Source organism: Prorops nasuta, unplaced genomic scaffold (genome assembly GCF_024137725.1).
Source record: "Prorops nasuta isolate Cenicafe-Biocafe unplaced genomic scaffold, Cenicafe_Pnas_1.2 PNAS00014, whole genome shotgun sequence".
Classification (NCBI taxonomy): Eukaryota; Metazoa; Arthropoda; class Insecta; order Hymenoptera; family Bethylidae; genus Prorops; species Prorops nasuta.
This window is the reverse complement of record NW_027116811.1, coordinates 4,787,007-4,798,221: the sequence shown is the minus strand read 5'-3', so window position 1 is coordinate 4,798,221 and position 11,215 is coordinate 4,787,007. Positions and strand designations below refer to the sequence as shown.

Genomic DNA, 11,215 nt, shown 5'->3' with positions numbered 1-11,215 from the left:
AAGTAAATCAAATATCATTAAAACTTTTATTAGCCCTTAGCAAAAAGCTCTTTAACAAGTTAACCCCTTAAACTATGATTACTAATAAATCTTTTATAGGAAAAAAATTAAAGCAATATTTTTAAATCCTCATGGAATTAGCACTATATAAATGAAATATTGCTGTTTTAACACCCACCGAATTTTATAAACGCCCTGAGAATATAGATATTATAGTACTTATTTATTAGTATTTTCCTACGAATGCGTTGTGCCTATTAAATGTATATCGAGGGATATAACTTTTTATGCATCTGTTGTGTCAAACTAAGAGATATATTTCAAACGATTTTATGTAACAAAATATCGTTGATATATATATAATACGTTAATGTATTTTTATAACCGATTTTTATGTACACTTGAAATGTTATGCATTCATAAATGCGTTATAACTCAGATCGAGATTTTTTATTGGTACCGCAATCGTAAAATATGAATGGCATTTTAAACATACTATCGTTAAAGTCGTAAGCCTATGTACATCTTAAGAACATTGTATTGTTTATGTACAATTTACATAATCGTGTACTACATGCATACATGACAGTTATTACGAATAACATTTACATACGAATAAATTGCAGTGCAATAACTTAATTCTTTTTTCTTGAAAATATGCATTCACACATTTACAGGTTCTAGAAGTATCGCTCAAGCAAATATATGACTGCGATGATTTGTAATCATCCGTGCGGTTTTAGCATTTATCATTCATCTTACGTTTCAATATTACTACTTATAGTATACAAAAAATCTATTCATTGATTTGTGAGAATAGCAAGTAATTATTCCTCCTTCAGGGAAGGAAATCCAAATGAGAAAATATTGTTATGCGACAAATCATACTACGAGTAATTTTTTTTTTTCAATAAATAATCTGTCCATATGTAAAAGACGTATAATTAATTTATAACTTTGCACAGTTTTACATAGAATTTCTTTTTGCTCGTTAACACGTAAACGTTTCTCTCTTACAAAAGTTTGATTATAAATTTCACACAATGCTTTAAAATAAATAAGGAAGCTTCAGATATAAAAATATCAAAGGAATTAGATCAGATGTTAAAAAATTGTATGATTACTGTACAAATAAACAAAATGTCTAAGAGAGTTTGCAAAAGCTTGGTAATTCGTGATTTCTCTCTTAATTCGTCGTATGTCCTAAATATAGCATTTTACTAGGTAAAGCACTTACAACTCCATTCGTCTTTTTGTGTACCGTGTCAAACATTTGATTTCCGTATTTGACGGTACTACTCAAAGACCCTAACCACGATGACATGATATTTTTAGTCGGGTTCCTTTCTAAACTAGACGGAGTTCCTAAAAAGAAAAAAAAATATTATCTTTAAATTAACGAATAAATTAAGATGTTTATTATGAAAAATAAAAATCAAACGTACCAACTAAGAATTTAATTAGCGCTTCATTAACAATATCAGGCTTTTCTTGATGCGGAAAATGTCGCGCCCCTTTAATAACTTTAACGCTAAATTTTTCTACGTACTCTGAACTTTGTACGATAGATTCAATCGTTACCGAAGGATCCAAATTACCAATGATCAGTAAGGTTCTAGTGTAAAATTGCTCACAATCAGTGTTCAGTCTTGTAAATGGAAGATTTCGAAAGTAGTTTATTGGACCAGTCCAATCTTCTGCAAATATACGTCAATGAAACAATATTCACACTACCACTGCATCGCTTATAACAAATATAAATAAATTTTAAGAAATTTGTCAGTTTACCTTTTCGACTAAAAGCATATTTATACGCTTCAACGTAATCATTTTCATTACTGGATGGATTTATCGATAGATGTCGAAAGGTATCATTGATTATGGACAGGTCTTCCTTCAGAGCATCTATTTCTGGTAGAAATGGTAATCTACTAAAGTGAAGCCATCTGAAGCGTACAAAGACATGAGTACAAGTGGACGTGTCATTGTTGTGAGTAGCAGCAGTATATCAACAATATTACTACCACTTACTTTCCATCGAATATCGCCTCGTTGGATAACCCGTTCCAATAAAGATTTGGATGCGGACTGGATATAGCTATAAATTTGGAGATCATATTTGCGTGCAAAGCAATCATGTACCATCCTAACAACCCTCCCAGATCGTGTCCAATTATACTGCATTTTTGGACTCCAAAAGTCAATACAAATTGTTGCAATTCATCGATCAGAATTTCAATTTTATAAGCTCGTTTATTGGACGGTTTGTCGCTATCACCGAAACCTTTTAGATCCAATGCTATCACTCTAAAAAAAAAAAATAATTGCACAAACGATACATAAAATGCACAAAGTACTTATTAGAGATAAGATAGTGCGATAATACCTGTAATGGTCGGACAGAACCGTGATCTGCTCTCTCCAAGTCAGCCAGCAATCGGGAAATCCATGCAATAACAAAAGTAGAGGTTTGCTCTTATCTCCTGCTTCCACATAGTGGAACTTTACACCCTAAAATCAAGTTTTATAGAACAGTATCACTATCACGTGTCTTGTTTTCCAAGGTAATTAACAAAATATTACAAATAAAATTTAAAGCCCACAATGTCATGTTATTTATCTACACCTACGTAGGTGGGATCAAACAAGATTCAAAAACATATTTTTTTCGTAATATACCTACAAAGTACACGCATCCATTCAATGTTAAACTCAAAGATAGAGAAAGGTCATGAAAAATTACACTCTGCTTGAACCTTTCCGCGATCTCGACTTTATCATTACTCACGCCACTGAACTCAACAACTGAAACAACAACTCTGGTTTACCTTGATCTTCACGTAGGAGTGGGTGCCCAGATTATTGTCCACGAGACACAGCGGAGGCTTGTCCCTTTCATGCAGGACGAAGAATTTCTTTGGGTCCCAGGCCCACTTGAATCCTCGCTTTATTATCAAATACAGCCCATAAATAAAGGACAAGAAGTGTAACTTGACTATTTCGCACGTAGATGCGTGTATAATTTTCTCAGCCATCTTTTTCCCCTGCAACGATGCTTCTAGACTAAAATCAATGGGCCTGGCATCAGTATCCGAGAGGTCTGCGATAAGGTCCCTCCGATAATCAGTTTGGGATTCGAGCTTAACACGTGCACGAAAACTTCACTATGGGCCAGCTTTTGTGTAGCATATTTAACACTGACCGTAGTTGAGCATCGTGAGCAGCCGAACGACGTCTTATCGGATTCGTTCTTAGTGCGGACACGTTCGGAGCTGCAAGATTATGTGTAAACGCTCTACGTCTGCGTAGTCGTCATCGATAACCGTTTACACACCAGTATGTTAATATCTAACGATCTTGATCTCTCGATGCCAGCTCTAGCTCACGTTATTTTCAAACTGGACCCCGATCCGTGGCTGACCACACTTTTATCTCCAACTCGTAAGCCGATCGTTGCGTGTCAAACGTTCGGACCACCTCGTAAAACTGGTGTTCCTTCTCTAAACTCTTTTTAGAAAGGATCGCTTGGGTTTTGTCACATTCGTCGCTCGATATTTTTCCTCCTCGATCTCCTCCTGGATCGCACATTGGTCAACGTTCAACGACGGTTCGCCTGACGTAACGCTAAAAAGAAATCGCAAGATTGATCTTTTTATCTCTCGACTATTATTGAATCATGCAAAAATAGAAAAAAAAGTTTGGCAGCGGTGGGATTCGAACCCACGCCTCCGAAGAGACTGGTGCCTTAAACCAGCGCCTTAGACCGCTCGGCCACGCTACCAGATGTACGAGTTAGTTGTAAAATTTCCTTTTCCATGGGACCAGCTTTCCTCCTATCGTTCTCCTGGTATTTCGAACGAAGAATAAAGAGGAATACGAACTTTCTCGTAGAAATCGTCGCTGCGTTGATATTTTGAGTAAAAATCTGAAAAAATAAAGATTTCTCAGTATAAAATAGATTTTCAATATTCGAGTGGTTTGTCGAGTGACGCGTTGAGACGAAGAACGTATCAAGATGGAAATCGTTGCTTCGTCGACTCAGTCGGAGTTTACATATATATATAGTACACATGCAAATTGATATAGAGCGGAGTATACCGTGGTGGTGTTTCGTGGATTGAACAAAGGCAGTCGACGGGCGGGGCTTTCGATCGGAGGGCTCGCTCGCACATGCGTAGAATACAATTTTTTAGCCAACGACGATACACTAGTCTCCTTATAGTCTCCTCTGCGAATCATTCTCATGGCGTAAATACCTTCTTTTAGGATCCGTGCGTTATCGAAAGACGTTTTCATGGAAATTTCTGGAACATTTGTACTTAACTCGAGATATTAATTACAAGGTTAGACAGAGAGACTCGTCCTCCTCCTCATCCTCCTTCTTCCCCCCCCCCCTTGCTCTGTTCCCGGTCTGGGTGAATTAATCATTTCAACAGCTGCTGTCGCATTAGCGACAGCGGATAAGACAAATGAACGTCGCGTAGCTTGTTAAGACGTAATCCGAGAGATGTGTCTCTCCGCGTCAACTCCCGCTCGTTTTCGAACGTTCCATCTTCCATCTTTCATCTTCCAAGGTGTTCGCGACGTTCCACTCGCGCGCTTCCTCCTTGAGCTCGTGAACCGTCGCCACCTCCATCTTCGTCTACCCATCATCCGGGATTAGATTCCTCCTCTCCAATACCACCCTGCCATTTTGACTGATTTTCACCAGTGATCCTCCGTAGCTTTGTAGCCTGTTTTACGTTGGGACAAAATCAACGGGAAGCGCCTGAAACAAAAGAAAATCTTTCATCCCATTTGCCAGAAGAGATATGCATAATTTGTAGGTTTAAAAAATAATAGACTCGTGTGGTTGTGGAAGTCACTAGAGGAATTTTGCACACTGATTTTTGTAAGTGTGTTTATATGTATGTGTGTGTGTTCGGAGAGAGAATGCAGCACTTTGGAGAACGTTCTGGTATTCGAGGCCGAAGAGATAGCATCAGGAATGAGTACGGTTTTCCGACGGTCCGCAGCCGGGACAACCGGAAGTGGTGGAGTAGCCAACATTCGTTAGATTTATAGGAACGCGAGGTTTGCTCGTTTGTACGAATGGAGATTGGAAAGCTCTCTGATGACAGATACTGTCAATGCGGGCGCCATCGGATCGTTTCTTCTTCGGCCACCGTGCACAGCTTGTCACTTATTTTGGTCCCTTTCATTTCACCGGAAAATCCTGTAATACACACACGTACAGTATTATTATTCCTATTCACATGCACGTTACAACAGAGAAATCAACGCTCGCTTCAACATGGAATTAATTATTTCGACGTTGGTCGATTGAAATGGGTCTGCACAAGAGTGGATCCAAACGAGAATATTTTTCTGCGCACGAACGCCATTTGTGTACTAATGTTCTAATCTTTGCAAGTATTTTGTACATGATAAACAGAAGAATTTTAGGATATTGGTACGAAAATTGAGTTTGTGCACGAAGAAATGGTCTAGTTTGGATTAATTATAATACGAACGTGTTGCGATTTGTATTTTTAATTCACATTTGTAGAAACGCGAGGTTTGCTCGTTTGTACGAGTGGAGATTGGAAAGCTTTTTGATGATAGATATTGTCAATGTGCGAGCAACATCCGATCGTTTCTTCTTTGGCCACAATGCAGCCTATCACTTATCTTGGCCCTTTTCATTCCATTGAAAATTTTTCAACATACACACGTACAGTGTTAGCACACCCACACATATGATCATTATACAAAGAAATCAACGCTTACTTCAGCATGTAATTAATTATTTCGTCATTGGTCGATTGGAATGGGTCTGCATATTATAAATGCGTTTTTATTTTTTTTTTTTAATTGAAGTATGTAGAAGCGCACTGCGATATACTTTTCAATTAAAATTTGTAAAAAAGCAAGGTTTGCTCATTTGTACAAATGGAGATTGAAAAGCTCTTTGATGTCAGATGCTGTCAATGTACGGACACCATCGGACCGTTTGTTCCTTGGTCACAATGCAGCCTATCACTTATTTTGGCCTTTTTCATTCCATTGAAAAATTTTCAACATACACACGCGTACAGTGTTATCACACCCACACATATGATCAATTTACAAAGAAATCAACGCTTACTTCAGCATGTAATTAATTATTTCGCCATTAGTCGATTGAAATGGGTCTGCATATTATAAATGCGTTGTAATCTCTTTTTTTCGTTAAAATACCTAAAAACGCAAGGATTGCTCATTTGTACAAATGGAGATTGAAAAGCTCCCTGATGACAGATACTGTCAATGTACGGACACCATCCGACCGTTTCTTCTTCAGCCACCATGCAGCCTATCACTTATCTTGGTCTCTTTCATTCTATCAAAAATCCAGCAACATACACACGTACAGTGTTATCACACCCACACATATGCGCATTACAACAAAACATAAACTCTTTCTCCAGCATGGAATTAATTATTTCGTCATTGGTCGATTGAAATGGGTCTGCATAATACGAACGCGTTGCGATCTGCTTTTTCAATTGAAATTTGTTGGGCGAGAGAGAACTTGGATGCGACTTTGCTTTTGTCAGAAACGGAGCAATGCGTCTCTCCATTTTGTCATCCCCTCGCGGGGTTTCAATGTTGTAACCATGGAGACGTCGCGTTTCCGCAAGGGGAACGCGTAAGGGCTGTCAGACCTACGCGTAGCCAAGTATGGTGTAGCTGCCATTGTTCAAATTCGCCACTGTCGTCCTAAGCTTCAATTTGAAATTAATGAAAACGCGATACAAAATCTCTCCACCCTTATGTCACTTTCAAAAACGTCCTACGCCTCATTCGTCAGTCCTTTTTAATCTGCATTCCACTGCAATCTTCCCTCTGCAATTACACAGTGGAGGAATCGATGAATTGTTAGAATTATATCTAGTGTTTTCTTCCTTTCGTACTTTTTCGTTCAAACTAACGTCACAACGAACTACTTGAATTTTAAATAACATTTCATAGTGCTTGAACAAGGCTTGCAACAATAGGCTAGTCAATTGCTATATATATATAGATTTATGTAACTAATGTATAAATATTATATAAACCGATCGAAGCTCTCGTGGCACGAGTCGAGCGAAAAAGCACGAAGGAAAAATTAATTTCAACGTTGGTTCTGGCAGTTACGTCGAGAATAGACAGTGGAATGATTGACGAGAAAATTTGCACTCGTAGCCGTCAATCCAACGATCATTTCGCGGCACGTCCTTGTCACTAAATGGCCAATGAGTTTCATAGGAGCCATTAAGGAGTTCTTGATTCGTAATGAGTCTCTCGAAGAGTGCCTTACGATTGTCTTTCATTAGGACAATAGAGAATAATGGCCATCGTTTCTATATCGGATGTTTCATTCCGTCCTGCAGTCCCAATGTTGTTTTCTCGTCCAGGTAAACTAGAAGATACAAAAATGTTAATATTTTTTGACACTCCTCTCTCTCTCTCTCTCTTATAACATAAAATTGTACCTCGAGATTTACCACTATACTTAGTGTAACACTACGAACGTAACATTGTTGAATACAATTTTTTAACACTGTTTCTTTGAAAGAAATAAGAGCAAAATAGAATATACCTGTTCCTGTTTCTCGAAAGGGGCGAATGTCTGTTACGATTTTTTTCTTCTTTAAATGAAAACAAAGCAAAAGCTCGCAAATGAACGGGAGATAAGATGCGATCGTTACTTTCCAAGCGAAGGAACCGATTGTTAGTTCCGGACCATGTCACGAACGCAATTAGTGAGTGATTTGTCAAGCACTGCCGAGTCCTCCACAGTAATAGCCAAGGGTCCTTCAGCGTTTCGAGTACTCTTCCGGTTGCGACTGCATTTTGATTTGTGCGCAAACGGGCTCCCTTGAAGTGTGACTTTCCTTTATTTAAAATCAGTTCTCTTCATACCTTATCAAAGCGTACAAACTGGACCTATCGATCAAACGTTTCGTTTCTCGAATCGACTTTAACACTTTGCAGGTTCTAAAAAAAAAAAAAAATTATTAGTTTTATCGAAATGCGTTATATATACATAAAAAGATATCACTGTATACTCACAATATATAATGTTTAATTATATACCTGTAAACGAGAGAAGTTTTAGGAAAAAAAAAGATGTAAAGAGGCAAACCGATGATTCACCGACGGGGCGTTGAGTTTCAGCGAATTCTGGAGATTATTAGGCTATATCGGTGTTCGTGGAAGTATGGATCACCGTTTCGAACTTTGGTTTTTCAAACACGAAGAAGACTGTGACGTTCGAGGGTAAAAAGGTCCTATCGTAAGGAGACGATCTTGCATAGCTGTTTAATGCTATAGAAGATTCCTGGTGGTGTGTATTTGAGTGTATTTCACAGTGGGCTGTATGTACCTCGATGGAACACCTCGCTGCAACCGGACTCCCATTAAAGCAACACCTTTTGTGGTAAACGTCTCATTGTGACGACATTATTGTGCACGGCAAGGACACATTTTCATTCATCGTGCCACATTGCAGTCGACACCTGGTAGGTGTAACGTTGCTGCCATTTTTTATTACAAAGATAATTTGATACGCGAACCTGGCCGGAGATCCGGTAGGAATGCGTTGCACAGATATCCCGAGCGATATCTGCAGTGTCGAGTGTAAGTTTTGGACACGAGAGGAAATCTTTGCTTAGTTCGCACAGGCTGATAATATCTGGCGAAGTATAGTCTTGCTACACTGTAAATCGTGTGTGTGCGACTAATATTATAATAATGGTGAATTTTACAGAACGAATTAACGAGTTACAAAATTTATGTAATTTTAAGAAAATGTAAGAATACTCGATATACTTGGTAAGGTTATCACTGATTTTAGTGAATTTTTACCAATCTCTTAATAAATAAGTTTACATCGTATTTTGGGGAACTTAATTTCTTTTGTATATATACTTGTTCAATTGAGGATTTAAAAGTATATGAACACATTTTCTGTGTAACTTTACATAAAAATTGTTTACAATGCATTCACGGTAAGACGGTAGATTTGGGCAGGAGTGATTGCAGATTCTGTATAGTATATATCGTAAGTGTGAGAGGGGAGTCGGTAAGGAGGCTCCGGAGAGGATTTCGGTCACGTAGGTTAGGAAAGAGAGACCTAAGTTGGTTAGGCGCGAAGAGAGCTTCCAGCGAGGTGGAAGCTTTCTATAACGCGTCTCCATTCCAAGAGTAGCGTGTACTCGAGAATCTATGGAACCAAACTCAATATGGCGAAGTCAATTGGACGACCCGTATTTTAGGGGTCTCTCTCTCTCTCAATCTCAATACCGTTTTCTACTTTCTCGTTTCTGCTTACTGCCTCCTGCTGCCTATCGGGCCATCGTTTCTCCTGCCCTCCTTCCCCCCCCCCCCCCCCATTCACCCAGCCAAACCAGCATAATGGAAACGACACAATCGACTTTCAAACACAATCGATATTTACGAGGCAAAAATGCCATGACGGCTCGTTTCGTCCAACGTTCAATGGCTCGAACACTTGGCCACTCCCATGTATGTATAATCTAGTTTAGTTTGCCAAAGCCCGAAGCGTTACTCCCATTATCCACCGACCGATTCTGAAGATCGTTTAACGAACCCAATAGTTCTGCCCTTTCGATCTCCTCTCTACGCCGACATAACCTCCAAACGATATCTTTTAATTCGAAATATTCCGCGCAATATATATATATATATCGTGTATCTTCTCCTATTTCAAGACGACGCAGAAATGTAGTACAACAACTATAGCAGCGAGTTTAAAACGTCGATGGCTGACAATGAGACGAGAGACGAGGTGTGTGGGAGAGGTTCCATCGTCATGACGACGGTTACGAGCTGCACTGCTGCTGCCACTGTCGAGTGTCGGTGTTGCGTAGTACGCCGTGCAGCCGAGGCAAGTGGCGCTTATTTGTTTGTCATTTCCTCGCGGGCGATTCGCGGAAACAAAGACCGAGGCACGGAGGCACAAAACAAAAAGCAATCGGGCCGTCGCGTCCAATCCGGGAATAGCGACGCGTTCGATAATACCAGCAGTGCTGCTACGTCACGCCGGAAGGGAAAAACTCAAATCTCGCGAATTACCTGTTCGGAAGAGAGGCATTTCGTCGCCATTTTTATTTCCCTCCTACGGAAAACGACTTTTCTCTTCCAGGAATTTTAACGATCCGATGTAACATCCGAGCACCGAAACGCTGCGATTTCCATCGTAGTGTCCTCTTGGTGTCTCGTGATAATGATCTAACTGGAAATGTGTAAGACTGTCCCTCTCTCTCTCTCTCATGGTGCTCTCGAAGCATTCTCCAAACAGAGCTGTAATGCGACGACCTGGTAGGCCGCGTCTCTTTGTACATTCGTTAGCAACGATGACTCGAGAGTTTTACTTTTCCAGTCTTTCTCCCTTCGTATAATTACCCATGTCTTTCCATCGACCAGTAGTCGAGAGAGCTTAGGTAAATAAACAAGCGCAGGACGATCGTAGCAGAAAAATTCCTATTTATTCGTAAACGGTGCCAGGAATGTTCCTGCTACGTTCCTGACGCCATACGACTCGTGAGTCGAAATCGAACGAAGCAATTGGACGATAGAAGGGGATGAATTGATGGGATTATTCGGAAGCGTGTTTCGTTGGCCTATAATAGTCGTAAGTTTGAGTAGCTGTCGATAATCGTGAGATGGGAAGAAAAGTTTGTTGAAGAAAGTAAAGGAGGAAGAAGAAGTCGCGCGTAAGTGGTTAACGCGCGATCGTTATGGACGGCTACGCGCCTACGTAACAGTTACACCCCCTTCCGAGTGTCGAGTATTCTGGATAACCGTTCGAGAGATCCATTGACTTCGTTCATTGATTTTACGTCAATCTGGAGCGATATAGGGTGAAAGAGGGGGAGGGGACTTTGTGGGGCCTCCCTGATGCGTTTACCATAAACGATAAGGACCATGAGGGGCGGAGGTGTAGTACGGGCATGTGTGTGTGTGTGCGTGCGAGAGAGGGAATTGACGACACACCCCATGAAAGGGAAATAGAATAGAAATGACCCCCCATGGGATTCGCATTAGGGACACATGGTCTAGCGACAAAGGCCGATTTTCAGCCAACCCTCCAGGATCTTGACTACGCGTGTAGTATATGGTTACATAACGCTATACGGGCTCGCACCCTGCCAACCCTCGCTCTTTCCACCATAGGGTTCTCGTGAAA

General features: G+C 40.0%; 1 protein-coding gene and 1 non-coding gene across 4 annotated transcripts; both read right to left on the bottom strand.

Moving 5' to 3' along the window:
* Nucleotides 1-12: 12 nt before the first annotated feature.
* Nucleotides 13-4,373, bottom strand: LOC136778339 (epoxide hydrolase 4-like). Of its 3 annotated transcripts, XM_066735091.1 has the most exons (8): nucleotides 4,099-4,373; nucleotides 3,335-3,925; nucleotides 2,829-3,272; nucleotides 2,387-2,511; nucleotides 2,032-2,307; nucleotides 1,789-1,946; nucleotides 1,446-1,697; nucleotides 13-1,365 (listed from the first exon to the last, which is right to left on the bottom strand). In XM_066735091.1, exons 3-8 carry the CDS (start codon nucleotides 3,033-3,035, stop codon nucleotides 1,187-1,189), a joined length of 1,197 nt encoding a protein of 398 aa, XP_066591188.1. In that variant the 5' UTR covers nucleotides 3,036-3,272; nucleotides 3,335-3,925; nucleotides 4,099-4,373; the 3' UTR covers nucleotides 13-1,186. The 3 variants fall into 3 exon arrangements, with proteins under 3 accessions (XP_066591188.1, XP_066591187.1, XP_066591189.1); XM_066735090.1 differs by having other exon boundaries at nucleotides 2,829-3,925; XM_066735092.1 differs by lacking the exon at nucleotides 4,099-4,373 and having other exon boundaries at nucleotides 2,829-4,042.
* On the bottom strand, nucleotides 3,700-3,781 carry TRNAL-AAG (transfer RNA leucine (anticodon AAG)). The gene has a single exon. It is a non-coding gene; the product is annotated as a tRNA-Leu (tRNA).
* Nucleotides 4,374-11,215: the final 6,842 nt, after the last annotated feature.